The sequence below is a fragment of the Notolepis coatsorum genome, assembly GCF_963971535.1.
Source record: "Notolepis coatsorum genome assembly, chromosome: 11".
NCBI lineage: Eukaryota > Metazoa > Chordata > Actinopteri > Aulopiformes > Paralepididae > Notolepis > Notolepis coatsorum.
Window position 1 is genome coordinate 52,984,439 of NC_140175.1, and position 22,492 is coordinate 53,006,930.

Here is a 22,492-nt window from a genome sequence, read left to right on the forward strand (position 1 = left end):
GAAATTAAATGTATATTATGCATAATTGAGTTTGGAATTTTGGCCCGGCCCTCCAACATATTTTCAGTTGCTCATTCGGCCCCCCGGGAAAAATAATTGCCCACCCCTGGTTTAGACTGATGATGGGGGGGGGGGGGGGCCAGTTTCCTCATTTTACTTTTCCGTCAAGCCAACTGAAGAATCCATTGTGATCGCCGACCATCAGAACAGCGAGTATTATGTATTTCCAGCACCCAACGCTGAATCAATAAACATGATCGATATTTGGAATGGCGATCAGGAATTGGAATAATCTTTTTGGATAACATCTGATCTGAGGTAAGGAATCTATTTGACCAGTCTTGGGATAATCAGAGCTTTTTTCACAGAGATATCTGTGTGTGTGTGTGTGTGTGTGTGTGTGTGTGTGTGTGTGTGTGCGTGGCTGTGATAGCTTATCAGGAAATGAGAGAATCGATATTTCAGCCTGCTTCTATAGCGTGCATAAGTACACATATACTATCGATAATCTAGCGTTTATTTGAAACTATTCATAAATAGGCCGAAAAATGACAGTTTTTGTGTATGCCAGAATATTCCAGTAAATGCCGATTATCACGGAATCCTTATATTTTCCTTGAAAACGAGGGCTTTTCAAAATGCTATAAAACGGAAATGAAGCGATTAAAAAAAACAATCCGTTTCGACAATGTTGACTGCAAACAAGTCATTGATAAACGACGGGCAGATTAGACACATAGCCATAATTTAAGACAGAGATTACGCGTTCACAACGCTATCATTGAAGTGGGTGCCGGCATTCAACCACGTTTTACCATGTTAATGGCCGGCACTGAAAGTGTTAAGCACAGAACTTTGAATGTCTCTACGCACAGAAAAATCGGGATTTATCACACGTGCGTACACGGGTCGTACGCACACCTGCAAGTACTCCGTGTTGATAAATGCCACTTGTTCTACGCTCCGAGCTCGTGCACTATTTTAAGTATTTGCATATAGAACCGCCCGTAATTAACCATATACGGTAATGAAACACCCCCATGAAATGTGGAAAAGGGGACTAAACCGAGCGAACGCGTGGGAGAAATACGCGACAGACGTGTACACGGTGATGTCGGAAACAGTCGGATATGATATCTATTAACTTCCTAAAGACCATTGCTGCCTGGGCAGCGCAAACACTAATAAAGACCGTTAACCACTGTTTGGCGTTGGTGTCATTAATAATAACCATGCTGGAATATGAATGCCCTTTTTCGTTTTGTTCTTTTAAAGTTCGATTTCCCAGGGATTAAAGTTCTCCGTCAATTTGATTCCAAATCGCGACGGATTTTCCATACATTTTCTACCTGCATGGTTTAATATGATTTGTAGAGGCATACAATCTATTTTGATGTCGGTATTAGGTATAGCCTATATAAATTATATATGCATAGCCTACATTATGCAACAGTAATTTGCGCATAACGCAGCATGGCACAGACATGTCACACGGAGCCCGCGCCTGCATACAGTAAACTAACTTGATCGTTAATATAACTGTTGTCCTTGTATCTTTACGCTTATGAAAACATTAAATAATATGTATAGGCTATAGGCCGTCGTTTTGCCTTAACACTTTGAATGCCCAACCCGAGATATTTTGGGTTATCAGCCCGCGGGTTGAATGCCCATCACGAGAATATTCGTTTTTTCTTTTTTTTTTTTTTGTGATCTGAATTCATATTTCATCAACCGAGTCTACCGTTGGTAAGCCTGCCCCACCAGGCGCTCAGATGTGAAAAAAGCGCCCCCTATCATCTCCCAGATGGTAATGCACCCTTTTGGATTGGACTCGATGAAAAAAAAAAAAAACGGAATCCACATTTTACTTGTCACGCATGTAACCGGAGCCGATCAGATTCATTCTGGACCCTCAGGACAGCGTGTAATATGTCTTTACAGTACGTAGCATTGGATCAATAAAAGGATAGATTTTTGGAATGGCGATCAGGAATTGGAATAATCCATTTGGATACCATCTGATCTCAGGTAAGGAATCTATTTGACCAGTCTTAGGATAATCAGACCTTTTTTCACGGAGATATAAGCTTTCCCCCTATATGTGATATGGCTGTTTTGACTGTGCGAGTGATCAGGAAATAAGAGAATCGATTTAAAGCTTGCGGCACCAGCGTGCATACGTACACATATACTATCGATAATCTAGCGTTTATTTGAAAACGATTCATAACTAGGCCGAAAAATGACAACGTTCTAGAATATTACAGTACATCAGCGTTTATCAGGGATTCTTTTTTTCTTTTTCTTGAAAACGAGGGCTTTTCAAAATGCTATAAAACGGAAATGAACCGATAAAAAAACAATCCGCTTCGACAATGTTGACTGGAAAATGAGTCATTGATGGGCGACGGGCAGATTAGACACATAGCCATAATTTAAAACATAGATTAGGCGATATTAACGTTAACATTGAAGCGGATGGTGGGCATTCAAGCACTAAATGTGCGCCCCCTGCTGGGCACTGAAAGTGTTAATAGCCTATATTCTCAAATGGCATTTAATGGCTATCCGCTGTGGGCTATCTCCTCGCTGACGGACCAGTATACCTTTATATCATATCATATTCCTATGTCTCCAAGGAATCGTGGGGCTCTGGGAATAAAGGTTGGGAACCCCTGCTATAGCCTATCCTAGGCTATTTTATTTACAGTAGTCTATTTATGATTTGTTTCCATAGCCGGTCTCAGTTATGCTGTGGCTGAGATGGGTCGGGCTTAATGAAGCTGATAGGAGACTGCTTCTCGGCTACTAATTAAAGCCACGATTTAAAATAATGTACTTCCTTCTTGACAATAGCATACTGTAACAATAATACGAGCGCATATACAAGAACAATGAATCTCACTGCCATGTAGCCTACGCCATGTATAGCCTGCCTATGTGATCAATAAAAACGTGAACTTGAATTCCATCATCATATTTATATGTTGTGTCTGTCCACTGTTTGTTACTTTGTTATTTTTTCCCCCTATGTAAAGTGACCTTGGGTCTCTTGAAAGGCGCTATATAAAATGAAGCTATTATTATTATTATTATTATTATTATTATTATTATTATTATTATTATTATTATTATTATTATTATTATTATTATCAAGTCTGTGCGGGAGCTCACAAATAGACTGTTAGTCTCAGTGAAGTTTCAATGGAGGTCATCTATTCTAACCAACAAATTAAAGTAGAAAGCATTTCGTTGTGACCAATCTTATTTGGAAACATGACACACAAAATAATAGTATTTCGCTTTTTATTTTAAACAATATTTAATCGCGTTTGGAGGTGGGTGTTCTGCGTCTGCCCCCGACTGCCCCCCGTGCCAAACAAGCAGGCCAACCTCTTGTTCGCGCGTGAGCCCGTTATAATTACACTACTGTCGCTATTTTACAATTAACTATAATGAATTACGGGTCATACCGAACACGTCAGTCAAACTAATGCACGAAAGCTTATTTCCGCGTTGCACTATTCATATTCTACCGCTGGGCGCCAGGTACGCATGCTCTGAGCTGTGCGTAGATATACGCACAAAGTCAAGCACACGTTCAAATTGATAAGTCCCACACTTTGCTTAGAAATGATCGTACGCACGGGTTACGCATATATCTGTGCGTACGCACCATCTATAAATGAGGGCCCTGGAGATTTTCCACAGCAGAGGATAAAAGCATTGGCGTTTCGTCCCTGGACACGCTACTATTTCCAAATCAAGTGTATATAATAGGGATTATGTTTCATCATGAATGCATGAAAGGGGGGGTGGGGGGGGGTGTTTCTGATGCTTTGATTGCCAGTATTGGCATTCATTATTACCACAACACACGCCGATTAGCTGGATCGGTATGAAAACATTGTTGGATCAAGCTGAAATTGACGTCAGATAGTCCTTAGTCAGGGGTATTCCAAAAATAATATTCCAATTGTTTGATCGCCATCTGGTCCACGACATAATCCAGCACAACACATCCATCGATTGTCCCGAAAACGATTCTATACGATCAAGTGAAGCCCTAGGCTTCCCTGTACTAAAAAACTGCACCCGGAGCGGTTTAAACGTAACACCCGGTCTGGAACAGGGTTTACTGCACTCTCGATACTGCCTACTAGCAGGATCTGGCCGGTACTGCACCCTCTGTGTCCCAGTATGCCTTTTAACGGCAACATACGGGCCTGTGACATTGAATAGAATATTAAAATCGAAAAAAAAGCTTTCTCAGCTTGGAGACCAGTAGTGTGAAGGCTTGATCAATCCGTGGTCTTGATACAAGTTCTCGTGTGTGGATGTGTTGAGGTTCTAATGCTTAGTTTATAATGCAGCTGATATGATGATCTATGTTATCAGCTGTTGTTGTTTAGGTTCTAATGCAGCTGATATGATGATCTACGTTATCAGCTGTTGTTTAGGTTCTAATGCAGTTGATATGATGATCTATGTTATCAGCTGTTCTTGTTTAGGTTCTAATGCAGCTGATATGATGTGCTGTGTTCTCAGGTTCTGGGTGGGCTACCAGTACGTGATCACCAATCAGAACCATTCTCTGGAGGGACGATGGGAGGTGGCTTATAAAGGTATCAATACTTGGTTTGGACTCCTCAAACACATGAGAGGAGGCAACAATAGACATGATATATAATTCTGTTATGATGATCATACCTAGTGATATCACTAACTACATTTCCAAAACACTATGAACACATTTTGATTAATATTGTTACGTGATATTCATTGCTAAATATGCAAGTAGTTACATCCTCAAAAAGTCTTGTAAGTGATCGCCTTAAAGGGCAATACCACCCTTTTTATGAATCAATGTTATTTCTCTGCCCAAGGACAACTCTGTCAATATTTGTGAACATGCACCATGATTTTGATGTCACCTGGGTGTAAAGTCTGGGGCTGCTCCATAGACAATGACTGACTGACTTTGTGGAGTCATAGAATGTTTGTCTGAGCTCTCATACCCAAATGAAGTTTAAATTCTGGTTCAAACGTGCTGGCAATACTGGAGTTTAAACTTGATTTAGTCCCGTAGACACTTAGGTGCTCTATATTCATGATGGAATATAATAATTATTCTTTCATCCTATCATTTAGTAAAAATAGCCATCATATTTCCAAATGGCACATGTAGTTTTGGACTGAAGCTCTTGCTGTGTTGTAAGGCTCATGTGGTCTCTGGGTCTGGACTGAAGCTCTTGATGTGTTGTGATGCTCATGTGGTCTCTCCTCTTGTCTGATACCAATGTATAATTTAGACCTATTTATTAATTGGACAACGTTTTCGATCCTGTTCATTCATTCATTATATAGACTCGAGTTTTATGTTAAAAAGGGAAAATAAAAAACATTTGTTAAAAAAAAATTATATAGACTCGACACCTGCAGGATTAGACACAGGTGAAACTCATCATATTAATTGTTGCTCTTGGCATGTATGGGCTTTGTAACATGCCTAGGGAACATACACAGAAGAAAAGATATAACAGAAAATTATATATATTCCTGCCTCCTGAAGGTCTCACTAACTTCGGTCTCCCTGCAGGTGTTCCTGCCTCCTGAAGGTCTCACTAACTTCGGTCTCCATTAGGGATGCCCCCCAAAACCCGGTTCTAAATGGGAACCGGTACTAAATTAGAAAAAACCGGAGTATTGATAAGCTCCGACATTAACGGTACTGCTATCGGTAGTCTATGAGCGGATTAGCTACGGAGCTAACAGAGTGTACCATCCATCTGCGACGCAACAGTGGACACAGAGTAATGTTAACGTTATGTCGAGTTCATACTACACTACATGTATGAACTCGACATAACTTTAACGTTACTCCGTTTCCATGAAGTGTTTAGCAGCAATCTGTTGTTGAAAATGTAACGTTAACCGGAAAACCGGAAATGGAAATGCGAGGACAGGAAGTCGTCATGAAATCGTTGTCATATTGTAGTCTTTTAGTCTTATTAACTAAAAGATTTTAACAAAATAAAAAGCAGCAGCACTATTGGATAACTGAGTCATGTTTGCTATGTATTTCTTCCTTTAGGGGAGTAGGACATTTGTTTCACAGTTTTAGCATGATGTTTTATAGATGGCTAGGTTAAACACAGGGTTTTGTTTTTAAGAGGGGGGATTTGATTTGATTGAAGTTTATTTCAAGTATGCAACACAACAAACAAACATCAAGTACAGATATAGCCTTAAGCCGTTCAAATAATAAATGTATAATTTTTTAATAAATAATAATAATCTAAAAGAACCGATAAGAGTATCGATAAAGTACCGAACCGTTAAGCAGTATTGATAAGAGTAGTAGTATCGATAAAATCCTAACGATACCCATCCCTAGTCTCCATGCAGGTGTTCCTGCCTCCTGAAGGTCTCACTAACTTCGGTCTCCATTAGGGATGCCCCCCAAAACCCGGTTCTAAATGGGAACCGGTACTAAATTAGAAAAAACCGGAGTATTGATAAGCTCCGACATTAACGGTACTGCTATCGGTAGTCTATGAGCGGATTAGCTACGGAGCTAACAGAGTGTACCATCCATCTGCGACGCAACAGTGGACACAGAGTAATGTTAACGTTATGTCGAGTTCATACTACACTACATGTATGAACTCGACATAACGTTAACGTTACTCCGTTTCCATGAAGTGTTTAGCAGCAATCTGTTGTTGAAAATGTAACGTTAACCGGAAAACCGGAAATGGAAATGCGAGGACAGGAAGTCGTCATGAAATCGTTGTCATATTGTAGTCTTTTAGTCTTATTAACTAAAAGATTTTAACAAAATAAAAAGCAGCAGCACTATTGGATAACTGAGTCATGTTTGCTATGTATTTCTTCCTTTAGGGGAGTAGGACATTTGTTTCACAGTTTTAGCATGATGTTTTATAGATGGCTAGGTTAAACACAGGGTTTTGTTTTTAAGAGGGGGGATTTGATTTGATTGAAGTTTATTTCAAGTATGCAACACAACAAACAAACATCAAGTACAGATATAGCCTTAAGCCGTTCAAATAATAAATGTATAATTTTTTAATAAATAATAATAATCTAAAAGAACCGATAAGAGTATCGATAAAGTACCGAACCGTTAAGCAGTATTGATAAGAGTAGTAGTATCGATAAAATCCTAACGATACCCATCCCTAGTCTCCATGCAGGTGTTCCTGCCTCCTGAGGGTCTCACTAACTTCTGTCTCCATGCAGGTGTTCCTGTCTCCTGAAGGTCTCACTAACTTCTGTCTCCATGCAGGTGTTCCTGCCTCCTGAAGGTCTCACTAACTTCTGTCTTCATGCAGGTGTTCCTGCCTCCTAAACGTCTCACTAACTTCTGTCTCCATGCAGGTGTTCCTGCCTCCTAAACGTCTCACTAACTTCTGTCTCCCTGCAGGTGTTCCTGCCTCCTGAGGGTCTCACTAACTTCTGTCTCCATGCAGGTGCTCCTGCCTCCTGAACGTCTCACTAACCTCTGTCTCCATGCAGGTGTTCCTGCCTCCTGAGGGTCTCACTAACTTCTGTCTCCCTGCAGGTGCTCCTGCCTCCTGAACGTCTCACTAACCTCTGTCTCCATGCAGGTGTTCCTGCCTCCTGAGGGTCTCACTAACTTCTGTCTCCCTGCAGGTGCTCCTGCCTCCTGAAGGTCTCACTAACTTCTGTCTCCCGTCAGGCTCCATGCAGGTGTTCCTGCCTCCTGAGGGTCTCACTAACTTCGGCGAGGCGTCCCCCACCCAGGACAACGTCTTCTGTGCCCAGCTGCAGCGCTTCCAGATCAAGAGCATGAATGAGCGCGGCCTGCACAGCTGGCACGCCGAGAACTGCTACAAGAAGTTCCCCTTCCTCTGCAAGAGAAGTACGTCCAAAGTCTCCTCAAAGACGAGTCTGTTCTATAACAAGACCTGACCCTCAGCTCTTTGACTGGGGAGTCGTCCGTATCTAGGAATCATACATATCATACATATGTCATACATATCATTGTTTTTCTTTCATATTTGAAGTCACTGGTAAAGTATTGACAACACAGAATGATTAATATGGTCGAGACGTTTGTGATAAGAAAATGCCAACATGTGATTTATCAATGTAAAGATTCAGATTCAGAGTTTTATTTGCCACATGGAAGCAATACAATCATACAGTTTTCATACAAAATCATAAATACAGTTTTACCATGGGCAAAAGGAGCAGGAAGAAGAATACATCTTATAGTTACCTGCCCCCTATTCCTAAACTAAACAAGTATCACTTGAAGGTCGGCGTACAACCTAATTTACACAAAATAATAATTCATACCATATACAAAGAAACAACAATCCACAGATTAACACTTTAATCGCCGAAGACGCTGTGCAGCGTCTTTCCCCGCCATGCTTATTCTGCCGAAGACACTGGACAGCGTCTTTGATATCAATATTTTAAAAATCTGTGATCGAAATCATATTTCTCCCCCGGAGACATTATATGTACTGGTGAGCCCCTCTCAACTCTCCAACGGTTCAAGAGCGCCATCTGGTGGCCGATCGGCCGCTCGCCCAAACAGGAAGTGATGCGGATGAAGTGGTGCTCACCCATATTTCGTCCGGGCACTCGCTATCATTAGCAGGACTCCATCTTGACACAATGGATGTCGATCGGTTGCAAATAACTCGATAAACAACATGATTTGGACGTATATACTATTATACAACCTGGAAATGGATCGGGTATTTCTACATCCCATAATAGGAATATTTCAGTTCCACGCTCATCGTCCAACGGCGCGAGGAAGATACGGTAAGATCCAGCGTTATTTTTCAACGTGTTCTTTACTAACTGCTCTAATGATCATATCACCCACACTAGATGAATGATATAACGTTGCCCACGGAATTATAAACGACCCCCCGCCCATCCGGTCAACATCAGATGATAAGTAGTAACTCCTAGAAGCACGTCCAGTTGACATTTTTTATCTCGCACAGATTCCTATCAAACTGTATTTGATCATCAATATAATGCATTTGGGTCTATAAATCAAGTTCTGGAGAAAGCTGCAGAAAACGATAAAAACATACTTATACTTTAGACCGTATTTTAGTATGAATATGTGAATGAAAAAGTATAACGTTGCTACACCCTGAACAATAGCTATAGGACGTTGAATGGGCCATAGTAATGTCAATTTAGCAATACAATTTAAAAAGTTATGGCCCTGCAAAGAAGGGGAACTTCTCCATGTTAAATAGGGCTGGCGAGGGATGGTAAATTATGAATTTAACCCCGGCGATCAAAGTGTTAAACAAGAAAAAGAAATTATAATAATAATAATAATAATAATAATAAGTAAAATTATTTTCACAGATCATGCTTCTAACTTTCTTTCCTGTGCTCCTGATTTAATTTTTAATTTTAATTTGGACAAGGTATCCCAACGGAGAGCCCTATGTCAGCAGTGAATAGTGAAGGGTACTGTGCAGGGAACATCCAATATACAGTATGTACTAGGACAAACTTGTAGGTAATATACTTGTCCAACTATTTTATGTGCTTTAGGGACACCCACACATATGCAACCAGGGGCAGTTTAAAAAGTCTCAAAGTTAATGTCAAGCCCTGATAAAGAAGAAAAGAAAAGATCTCACATTTGAATTTCATACTGACTATTCTTTTTTTTTATATAATTCTTTTTTAATTGACAAACACTATTGCATCCCTTAAGCTCGCTATGGAGAGAATTCCACAACTTTACAAAAATAATTGAAGGACACATCTGTTTAACTCATTCAGCGCCAACCATTATCCCCATCCCTGTAGTCAATGGGCCACGCTTTAAAAGATAGGCATTTTCTGGCGGCTAAGTGGCGCAGTGGGCAAGGCGCACTAATGCAGGAGATGCTGGGTTCGAGCCCAGCTCTCGGCATTGCTACCAGCTTGGCTGGTCGTTCATACTGGTGGGTGGGGATCGGACGTTGTGGACAGCGACTCCTACAGGTCGGTTGGTGCGCCTGCGCAGCAGAATCAGGAAGCAACGGGGGCGGCGTGTCCCTCCCACGCAGACCCTCGCCGCTGAGAGATCGCGCTGTGCAGGTGAAAAGATGCGACGGCTGCCTCCTCGTGTACCGGAGGGGACACGTGATGCAAGGCTTCGTCCACATTGCAGCCGGCCCTTGGGAGGCATGGCCTAACAGCGTTCGAGACAGGGGAGGGTAGAATTGGACAATACGAAAAATTGGGATGGGAGAAAAATAGAAAAAATGGGAGAAAAAGTAGATAAAAAAAGAAAAAAATATAGGCATTTTCACTGTGCGTCACGATGTTTGCAGAGCTATATCTATATTCTATATTATAGCTATGGAGACAATACTATGGCTCATTTGACAGTCACTATCTCGTCCAACATGTAAAAAAGAGTAAACATTTTCATGTATACATTCGCGTGTTATCCCGTGGTGAATATTGTATAGTTTCAGAGTGATCCAGGCTAATTCCTGGAAGCTGAGTTATGGAGCGATGTGTGCATTTTGCGAAAGTCGTTCGCGTTGCTCGCCTGGACACGATATTATTTCCAAATCAAAGGTATATAATAGGTATTATGTTTCATCATGAAGGCATCAAAGGGGGGGGGGGGTCGTTTTGTGATGCTCTGATCGTCAGCAACGGCATACGTTTTGAATACTACATACTAGGGCTGGGCGATATGACCAAAAACGTTATCGCGATAAAATTATAAAATTATTTTCATATAATTCGATATCGATAATTATCGTCGATATAATGTCTGTCAAGTTTAATTAACTTCTAATATGCTGCTGCGAATGTCTCAAGTCGAGTTGATGTCGTCATCAGTCCTCGCACGTTAGCAGTTAGCCGACAAGCGGAGTATCTCATGACAATAAATATGACACTAAAATACTCTCTTCCGCCACAATATATTGAAACGACGTCCACTCCCACACTATTATAAACGTGGCCTCAGAATTCAAAACACACACATACTCAGCACGTAAATATATAAAACAGTGCCGTGCAAGCTAGTTAACCTAGCCAGCCTGTTGCTTCTACGCGGTGTATTCCATGACAATGTGCTAAATATCACACTAAAATACTCTCTTCCGCCACAATATATTGAAACGACTACCACTGTATACCCCCACTACTATAAACGTGGCCTCAGAATTCAAAACACACACATACTCGGCACGTAAATATATAAAACAGTGCCGTGCAAGCTAGTTAACCTAGCCAGCCTGTTGCTTCTACGCGGTGTATTCCATGACAATGTGCTAAATATCACACTAAAATACTCTCTTCCGCCACAATATATTGAAACGACTACCACTGTATACCCCCACTACTATAAACGTGGCCTCAGAATTCACCACACACACACACACACTCGGCACGTAAATATATAAAACAACGCCGTGCAAGCTAATTAGCCTAGCAAGCCTTGTTGTTGAGTGTCAGTGAGTCCTACCGCTCTGGGTCTCCTTCCGGGTCTCCGTCGATCTCGGCCATCTCCTTCACTGATTGGTTGTTAGCTGTTGTGCGTAGCACGTCATCACGTAAGGTTGGTTGTTGTTAGTGAGTGAGCTGAGCCGAGGCTGAACAAAGCCAAGCTTGGAAAATTGATATATCGAAACTTTGCGACCACGTTTCATGTTTATTTCGAGGAAATAATTTATCGCGATAGTTATCGTTATCGTTTTATCGCCCAGCCCTACTACATACGTTGATTGTTGCGATCGATGTGAAATCATTGTAGGATCAAAGTAGGATTGATGTCATATAGTCCTTACCTTTGCTAGGAGTTATTCCAAAATGAATATTCCAAATGTCTGATCGCGATTTCCAGTATTGATGTCCATCGGGTCCCTGACATGAAATGGCACAAAATATGCATCAAGTGTGCTGGACGCGTTCCAAGTTGCTCGAATGAAGCGTTTCACTTACCTGGGTCCAAATTTTCCGCCCGGACAATATTAAATGTAACACACAGTGTGAAATAAGGTTTCAAAGGGTAGGCGATACTGCCACCTAGCAGGATTCGCCCGGCATTGCACTCTCGAGGTCTCAGAATGAGTTCCAATGATAACACAGAGGTCCGTGAGAGTGTATAGCAGGGGTCAGCAACCTTTTTGACATGGAGTGCCTGTTTGAAATATAGTTGTAACTAGTGTGCCTCAACAATATTCCATGCATCGTAATATTTTTTTCTGATAATCAGGTATTTTTAATGACAATTTTTACATTATTACATCATTATTGTTATTGTTATTATTAACAATATTATTATGATGGTTGTATCAACCCTAAATCTGAGTTGGGGGGGGGGGGGGGGATGCAATGCAGACAAACAGCTGCATACAGTGCGACCATTTCACTCACATTTGCCCATTCATTTTTGGACACATCACACACCATCGGTGTGTGTACTGTACGTGTGCTGTCATAGCTCCACCTACAGGCCTAATGGAGAACACCAGGAGAACACCAGGATGTGAATGGAGGGTGAATGTGAGGTATATCGTGTAAATAAGTTGATTGATCGCAAGACTACACTGTAAAAAAAATTATAATAATAAGTTACCAGAACTTAAAAATATTGAGTTCAGTTACTGTGCATTAAGGTTTTCAGTTTTCAATCCATAATAAGTTAACAGAAAAATAAGTACACAACCACATTATTTCAACCTAATAAAACTATGTTTATTGTCATTGTTTTAAGAACACAAGTTGACTTGGTAATACTCACATTTTGAGTAATGGCTTTTAACATGTGCAATGTTCAATGAAATAGAAAAATAAATAATAAAAATTGTTGATTAATCCCACTGGTCACAATGGTGACCGTAATAATGTTTTTGTTATAAGGCTCTGCAAATGTTACTGAATGATGTAGCAATGTATTTCCAGCTAAATTGAAATAATAAACAAATAAAGGGTCTCAATTAAATATGTGGTCGTAAAAAGAACCTGTGGGAGGATTTCAACAAGATAAATGCGACAACAGTGCAAAATATTTCACTATAATATTTCAGAGCAAAACATTTTTTTTATTTTTTTTTGTACTGCTGCCCCCTGTGCCTATGCAAATGTTTATCTAGGGTTGCCTACCCCTGGTGTATAGAATATTAAAATAAAAAAAACAATGAAACCCAGAGAAATCTCGGGTTTTGGCGCTCAACCGCTGGCGAGGTAATCTGAGAAATCTCTGGTCTGGCGCAGAAAGTGTTAAGTGTGGTACGTGCACTGCAAACTGATGTTTAAAATTGTATTTCCTCCTACTAAACTCACTTTCTAAATGAAAAAGATGTTGTAACTTTTCTGGCAGTATCTTATTTCTTGCCCTAAACATAATTAACACTGTTTGAAACTTAACCATGTCTTCAAGTTTAATTATTCTAGATTTAATAAATATGTTTGTGTGTTCTCGATAATTCACTTTATGTGTGATTCTTACAGCCCTCTTCTGTAGTATATATAATTGTTTTATATTAGTCCCATAAGTATTCCCCCATACTTCAACACAATAACTAAGATCAATGGGTCTCATTCTCCAACATTTTCCAAAGACTTCTCTTAGGGCAACCGTCTTGGGACCGACTAAGATAGAACCGACGACAAGATCACTCTGATTCCCCAACGCGTGGGGAAGCTGTCTTAAGTGGCTCAAACGATCACACTTGGGATACCGGCGATGAGGAATGTCATCATTCTGAAACATGAACGCGCGTCCCCGTCTAGGTCATTTGCATACAAACCACACCTCCAAAGCTCCTTATAAGGCAGCCAATAGGGCAGTGTGCAAATGGTATCGCGGAAATTTCAAAGCGAGGCCGTGATAGAGGGAGTGAAGGCGCACCTGCTGCAAAGCAATGCTGAGCAAACTTCACAAATGCGGAACTGGAGGTACTCCTTCTGGGAGTGGAGAGGCTTAAAGGAGTGCTCTTCAGCAGCGTCAGCTCTGGGTACAGGGCCACGCACAAACGGGAGGCATGGGAAGCGGTAACAGGGGAGGTGAACGCGGTGTCTGGAGAGGGGCGTACAGTGACAGACATCAAAAAGAAGTGGGTAGACATCAAGTCCTTCTCCAAGCAGAGGATCGCGAGGCACAGGAGAGACATGCTGGCCACTGGAGGAGGAACAGCAGGCCCGGGGCTGTCCGAGATGGACCAGCGTGTCCAGGCCATCATGGGCACCACGGCGGTGTCGGGTGTGCCAGGTGCTGAGGACATGGAGACGACGGGCCTGGGGCACCGTCTCCTGTTCTCAGCAGCCAGCGTGTGTCCCCTGTTGCCGGTCCCCGATACCGACACGGACGGTAGGCGTCTCTCCCACAATGTACAGGTGCATGATCATCCCAATAAATTAGAACATTAAGGAAATATATTGATTGCCTCCATGCCACGCCGCATTGATTCAAGCAAATCAACCAGACCAAGTATTGAGATGCACCTGTATAATATCAAATTGAATGTGCAATTGCAGTGCGTCAAGCATTGCATGATCATAACCCCCACGTTAATCACAATTAATCACCCCAATTTACTCCCAGATGCAAGGCGGAGCTGCCCCCCTCAGGCCGACTGTCCACCAGTGCCCCCCCCTGTCCACCAGTGCTTCCACCAGTGCTGCCCCCCCGTTCCTCAGGGCTCCCCCTGTCCCCCAGCCGTACCACGCGTGCACCCAGCCGTGCAGCCTCCATAGGCGAGGCGATGCTGGCCAACCAGGAGCGGCTAACTACCGTCCTGGAGCGGGCCGCTGCCAGCCTGGAGCGCCTCACAATAATAACAGAGTGGGTCGCTAACCACCAATTGCCCCAATAAAAAGCACAATTCCCTGACACCCTTGTTTGAGTATTACTGAAGTGATGCGTTTAGTTATTGGTATACATTGTAAACTGCATCGAATAATGACAGAAGCAAGCAAGTCAAATTCAGGTCCAGATTTATTCACCCAGTGATATATATATATAGAAATTAATTGCATGCATGTGAATAATCTATTCACATGCGTGCAATTAATTGCTGTCGGACTAAGACAGCACGTCTATTATCCGGGCCCATTAATGGGGCAGGATGCATGTCCTGGTCAGGTGGTTGTTGAGGTGGCTGGAGGGGTAGCGGGACACCACGTTTCTTTGCGATGTTGTGCAGGACGCAGCATGCCATGATAATCCTACACACCTGGAAGGAATAAATAAGCCACAATAAATGACGTGCAACAATATGATTGTATTGGGCTGAGGTGGGCACTCACACATGTTTTAACACGACAAAACTATTTATCAGCTGTTGCCTTCATACACACCTTATCCGGCTTGTACAGGAGCTTGCTACCTGCTGCGTCCAAACACATCCAGCGTCTCTTCACCGACCCAATTGTGCACTCCACGGTGGACCGGGTGTGCGCATGGCGCTCGTTGTACGCCACCTCCTGCACGGTCTGAGGGTTGGTGACGGGTCATCAGCCAGGGGGCCAGCGCATATCCACGGTCTCCTGATAAAACAAGTCATTAGAGGAATAGTAGCCTATACTGTTGCAAGAACAATTCTATACGCACAGATACCAATTAGCCATGCGTCTCCTTGTTCGAGGAGCATACCCTCGTCGCTGTTCTGGAGGATATACGAGTCGTGTGAACCTCCTGGGAAGCGGGCGGCGACGTTTAACAGTTGGTTGTGGACGTTGATGGAATGGTACTGTTTCCTATTGAGGTATGGAAACAGGTCTGGGGAGGGTGCCAGGATGCGCACATGGGTGCAGTCAATTGCGCCGATTATGTTTGGCAGCCCAGCGATGGCATGGAATGCCTTCTTCACCGGCATCTGCTCTACCTCGGAAAAGGGGAATTTGATGTACTGTGTGGCCAACTCCACGATGCCACCCAAAACTCATGGGAGGCAGCGGCTGATTGAGGTCTGGGATATGCCCACCCTGTCTCCTAGCTCCCTCTGGAATGTTCCGGTGGCTAGGAAGCCCAGGGTGGACAGTACCTGCATGTGTGGTGGCACAGGGTTGGAGCGTCTGGTCCGGCTCCTCAGTGCTGGCTCCAGCGCCTCGCACAGCTCCATTAAGACGGGCCTTGGCAGCCTGAAGCGTCCCAGCAAGTACGCGCCACTCTCTGCGAATAGATCGGCGTGATCCTGGAACTGGCGCTCCCTCCTCAACGCGCGTTCATAAATAGCGTGATTCTGGACGTTTCCCATATTGTGTGTGTAAACCTAGGGTGCAGAGTTGACAATTTAAGTATAGCGCGATTAATCACTGTTAATTGGATGCCAGGGTTCAATGTACATGATTGCTGTTAAAGTGCACCTGCAAGGTCAAGGTTTTATTTGTCACACGCAACATCATACCGGTAAGATGAGCAGTGGAATGTTTATCCACTGGCTCTTATAATGTATACAATAAGCAAATGTCCCAAACTATAAATAAGAACAACAATAAATAATAACAACATTATTTATCTGATTTATTTATTTATTCAAAGTCATTTGCAGTGTTTGTGTAGTGCTATTATTTATCTTTCCGACATCAAATGCGTAATTTCTTATTGTACAAATATTGTCATATTTATTTTAATTATGATTAATTAATTAATTCCAAGGAGGCCTGTAGGGATGACATGAAGGAATCACTATGATTCCTCTCAAATAAAGCCATTAAGAACATGGAGCACACCAGTCTGTCAAGTTAAGTGTGCTCCTCAGCACTCGTAAATCCTGCTCTCAGTCACGGCCGAATCCAATCTTAGGGACGGTTGGGGAATCCCACAACCGGCCCTAAGATGTCTCAAATGGCCCTGAGAGCAAATTTCTTGTCGTAAATCCGTTGGAGAATGAGACCCAATGTTATGTCAAATGTCAAAGATCAAAGTCAATGGGGTGGAGCTCCTGTCTGTACAAGATGACCGAGGCTCACTGAGATTTACTCCATAAGTGCAAACAAAGTGGATTTCAGTAAGTCAGCTTGTACAGACTCAACCCCATTGACTTTGCATTGGTTTGTGGCTAACTATCCAGAGCTGGTATGAGGAGCAGCATGGCTTGTGCTGGAAACTATCCATTTGAATTATTTATGAATATTTTCTGATTGACTGTCAGACAGTAGATGCTGCTACTATGTCCCCAGTACCTGTTTATTCTTCACCTCTGTGGTGACAATCGACACCTTGCTGGGTACATTAAGAGTGTGCAGACTCGGGGCGGACAGGTGGCGTAGCGGAGATTGTGCTTGTCACCAATGCAAGAGGCTGCGGTCTCGACTCCCGGAGAGTCAGCATTGCCTTGGCTCGGGCTGATCGCTATACTAACTCGTTTGGCTGAGTTAGGGGGAGGGGAGCCGTGGGTGGGTCCTGGGCGTTGTGGACAGCGACCCCTACAGTTCGGTCGGGGCGCCTGCTCAGCGAAGGTAGGATCTGGTGAGAGGTAGTGCGGCCTCCCACACGTTACACTCTCCCGGTGAGAATCTGCGCGGCCATGTGACAGTCTCCGGCCTCTCGGACCAACAGTAGGGGAAAGTGCGCAACAACCAGGAAGGGGGTTGGGAATTGGCATAACGACTAACAGTGGGATGGGAGAAAAATCGGAAAAAGAAGGAGGGGGGAAAAGATAACAAAATGAGCAAGATGACGAGTATGCACAAATACAATTTTCAAGCATTATAAATATGAATACAAAAAATGCAATAAAGCAACCAAACACAAAATCTACAGCACACCTGCATATATTTATTTATCCTGAGTGACTAAGCCATTTCTTCAAAGCCTGTTTAAATTTCTATCTGACTCCATACTTTTTATAGACAGTGGCAGTTTATTCCACTCGCAAGCTGCTGAGTACTGAAAGGTATTTTTGTCAGTTAAATTGCCCCTGGTTGCATATGTGTGGGTGTCCCTAAAGCACATAAAATAGTTGGACAAGTATGTTATCTACAAGTTAGTCCTAGTACATACTGTATATTGGATGTTCCCTGCACAGTACCCTTCACTATTCACTGCTGACATAGGGCTCTCTGTTGGGATATCTTGTCCAAATTAAAAGAATAATTTTTTTTATCAGGAGCACAGGAAAGAAAGTTGGAAGCATGATCTGTGAAACATGTATATCCCTTCTTAGAATCTCAAATAATTTAACTTAAGTACTCCATCATTTTCAGCTACGCTGGTAGCTTGAATCGGTCTTGAGTGTATACTTCTAGTAGCGTAGTAGTAGGGCTGACCCTTTTTATAAAATATTGATATCCCCTTCAAATACCATCCCTTGTAGAATCCATATGCTGGTACTGTAGTACTTTAGAAGTAATTGGTCTGACTGGAACCCCCACTGCGTGTCTCCCAACAGGACAGACATGTGTGGACATCAGGGACAATGTGGTGAATGAAGGATACTACTTCACCCCTAAAGGAGACGACCCCTGTCTCAGCTGTACCTGCCACGACGGGGAGCCAGAGATGTGCATCGCCGCGCTGTGCGAAAGACCACAGGGCTGCCAGCACTTCCGCAAGGACCCCAAGGAGTGCTGCAAGTTCACCTGTCTAGACCCAGGTAGACTGACGCACACACCTGTCTAGACCCAGGTAGACTGATATACACTAGGCTTGTCACTGTAGTTTTGTGTATAACATAAAACCAATTTAGTACATTTTCACATATCGGTGGCCGCATTCATCAAATAAAAAACGAATTCGTAAAATTCAACTGAACGTGTCGCAGGGACAGCAGTGTCACAGCACAGCATAGCTTTCACTTTTAGAATAGATTTAACTTCAGGTGAAGGAAAGAAAAACGGCTCTAGAGACGACGCAGCAGGTTACCCAGTGATGGCGGAGGTCTAGCGGTCCTTGTTGCCTAGCAGGTGAATAACATCCTCTGTGTTCTTCCTCTGTCCAGACGGCAGCAGTCTGTTCGACTCCATGGCCAGCGGGATGAGACTCATCGTCAGCTGCATCTCCTCCTTCCTCATCCTCTCTCTCCTCCTCTTCATGGTGCATAGACTCCGCCAGCGCCGCAGGGAGCGCATCGAGACTCTGATTGGGGGTAACTGTGAGCATCTTAATGCAGGGCTGCACAACATTATACTCCCTCCAAAGGGTTCCAGAGAATGATTCGATATTCAGTTTGGTCTATTTTGATGCACTTTAACTCCTTGGATTTGTAAACTCTTGACTATTGCAAGGTGTAAACATACTGCCATTAGACCTAAAGGCCCTCCCATAGTCGAGCGGAACGTCAACGTATGCAGACCGCACTCCGCGTACTCAAAGCGGACTCCAAGTGCGAAGCTCCCAATTTTCTAACCGCGCAGACGTCTGTGCCGCTCACTTTGTGTCACACAAAATGCTGCTCTGCGTTTTGGTTGACATCGACCTGCATTTAATGTGACACCGGTCTGCATTTTACTCTGAACACTCGCTCTGTGCCAAGTGAGAGTAGGGCAGGATCATGATTAAATGGGTAGGATTGGTCCGGTAAAAACGTTGGTAGATGACGCTAAATTTAGTTTTAACTATCGCTAATCGTCATCCATTCCAATTCATATACATTTGGACCATGTATTTTTTCATCATCTGAAGAAACTTGAGAAGTTTAAATGGCTTTTCTAAATGAAGTGTGTAAAACTGCCAGTTTTATTTAGAAATATTGGAAACAGAGATAACCTAGACTCTTTATTTTGACATCGGATGACGACGACATGACAGAAGTCTAAACAGCGCGGGAAAAATTGTGTAAACTGGCGTGAGACATGTAGGAAATTGGTACGCGGAGGTACGCTTGACTATTGAAAGCTCAAACGACTGCGGACATGCCACGCGTAGTCCGGTCCGTGTACGTTCCGCTCGACTATGGGAGGGCCTTTAGATGGCCTACTTGTTACATTGATTAAATTATCAATGTCCAGTAGACTATGTGGACAAACACCCATGTTACATTTTGGCCATTGGGCCTCCATGTCACCACCTTTGGCATCCCTGATCAAACTTATACCAGACCTCTTTATCCACAGCTGATACAGAGCAGTAGTCTGATGGCCCCCTGGAGATTATACACATTGTACAAAGCAGCTGTAGGGACGTCCAGGGAGGGTAGATACAAAAAGGGTGAATTAATATACAACCAAATTGTTTGAGGTTTGGAACAAATGAAAATGTGCTTCAGGGTAGTTTTGGAAAAAATACAAAACAAGTTGTCCTATCCATTCCTTTTTACTGAACAGCATTTTTTGTTTTCACATAACGTCACAATGCCGTTTTGTGGCAGCTGTTTTGTGTCCCTTCAATGCCACCAATGAAAGTTGGGATGCAAAATTGCGCATGTGAAAACAACTGTTACACTTTGATGGTTAGTCTGAGGTTATTAGACTTAAATGACTAGTCTGAGGTTACTGGACAAATATAAATTAAATAAAGTAATTTTTTCTCCATGGGAGAGATAGTGAAAACGGCTAAGTAATGTTGTTGTCTCTGTCCGCAGTGCATCATTTCAACCTCGGCAGGCGCGTCCCAGGCTTCGACTACGGTCCTGACACCTTTGGCACCGGCCTCACCCCCCTCCACCTTTCAGACGACGGAGAGGGTGGGGCTTTCCACTTCCAGGAGCCTCCTCCACCCTACGCTGCCTACAAATACCCCGACATCCAGCACCCTGATGACCCCCCGCCGCCATATGAGGCCTCCATCAACACAGACAGCCTGCTGTATGTTGACCTGGGTAGGTCTCACCGTACAGTAACACAGCCTGCTGTATTTCTTTTTAGCCCAACTAAATCAATGAAATCAACTTTCTTTAATGAATATAACTCATCAGTTTCTTTTAATACTATAATATTAGTGTAGCCTAATCGTTATCTGCAACTGTGAAGAAAAACCCCATTGGTTTAAACAGAATTAATAATAAAAAAAAAAAAGATTATTAAAAATTCGAATGTTGATTTAGAATTCGAATGCTAACGTAACGAACGAAGGTTCGAACGTTCGACCGTTTGGGCTCAGCCCTATAACACAGCCTGCTGTACGTTGACCTGGGTAGCTCTTGCCGTACAGTAACACATCCTGCTGTATGTTGATCTGAGTAGCTCTCACCGTACGTTGACCTGGGTAGGTCTCACTGTACAGTAACACAGCCTGCTGTACGTTGACCTGGGTAGCTCTCACCGTACAGTAACACAGCCTGCTGTACGTTGACCTGGGTAGCTCTCGCCGTACAGTAACACAGCCTGCTGTATGTTGACCGTACGTTGACCTGGGTAGGGCGGGTACTAGACATTAGCAATGTCTACTGTCGTGTCCATAAGTTCCCTGGCAGAATACTTTGTTTGTGAGGACAAAAGTACCGTATACAAAGAGGAGAGAACCATTTTAAATCGGGGCATGTAGAGGAGTTTCGGGAATGCTGGCTAGCTAGCTAGCTACTAACGTTACGTAAAAAACAATAACGTTATACGTACAATATGTACAACGCAACAATGATTTACATTAGTATTTACAGTGATTTAATATGCAGTGAAATAACGTTATACGATTTAAATTATAAATACAAATATGGTAACGTGGTTGTGGCTTTTAAAAATAGTGGTTAGCTTTAGAGATAAACGGTTATGATCACCGGAGCACTAGTGTTGGGTGAAACAGATACTAGCCACAGATTCAGGGTCAGTTATTTTCCTATTGTACGAATTGTTAAAGGAAAACTCCAACATTTTACCAAATTCGCTTATTTAACATCTTCCCTGGAGTTAGACAAGAAGATACATACCTTTTTTGTCTCTGTGCGTGCATTTAGCTTTGGGAACAGTCGCTCCGTTAGCATAGCTTAGCTTCATCACAGGAAGTGAGGCAGGACAGTAGCCTGACGTTCCCTACAGGTTTGTTGATATTCTCATTCCTTCAAAGGATCCGAACCGATTGAAGTTTATGGATACCATGACTTAAAATCCTCTTACCTTGACGATTAAAAGCCTCCCCAATTTAGAAAACAGTAATCCAATGGCTGGTATTGATAATATACTACTAACTACTGGACGCTCGTAGCTAACCGGAGCTAACGCAGAACAGGATGGTAAAGCAAATATAATGACTTCCTTTCTGGGGTTTTCAAAATAAAAGTGCGATGTACATTATCTAACGTTAACACGAACCTAAACTAACTTTAGGTTAGTTGTAACGTTAGTTTAGGTTCGTGTTAACGTTAGATAATGTAAAAAATAAACGTTTTCCGCTGCTATAAACGTTGCACTTTTATTTTGAAAACCCCAGAAATTTGCTTTACCATCCTGTTCTGCGTTTTCCTTTAAGCTTATGGAATGTAAGGGAAATCTGATCCTAGGTCTGCACTAAAGCCAGGAGTCTACGCTGTGGTGACGTCAGTCAGCAGTGCCAAATGGTAGTGTAGTTTCTCAGTGAACGAAAACATAAACGTTATTTTGCTACCTTTACGATTAATTGCGAATATTT

The 22,492-nt window shown here is 42.7% G+C and overlaps 1 protein-coding gene across 2 annotated transcripts in view; it reads left to right on the forward strand.

Annotated features, from left to right (window-relative positions):
• The window catches only part of dgcr2 (DiGeorge syndrome critical region gene 2), a 59,235-nt gene that overhangs the window by 30,362 nt on the left and 6,381 nt on the right, over positions 1 to 22,492 (forward strand). The window contains exons 5-9 of one of the 2 annotated variants that reach the window (XM_084325102.1): positions 4,552 to 4,628; positions 7,727 to 7,909; positions 18,384 to 18,587; positions 18,933 to 19,085; positions 20,514 to 20,750. In XM_084325102.1, coding sequence (XP_084181228.1) covers positions 4,552 to 4,628; positions 7,727 to 7,909; positions 18,384 to 18,587; positions 18,933 to 19,085; positions 20,514 to 20,750 — 854 coding nt within the window. The remainder of the gene's footprint in view (positions 1 to 4,551; positions 4,629 to 7,726; positions 7,910 to 18,383; positions 18,588 to 18,932; positions 19,086 to 20,513; positions 20,751 to 22,492) is intronic. The other variant, XM_084325103.1, reaches the window with a different exon arrangement.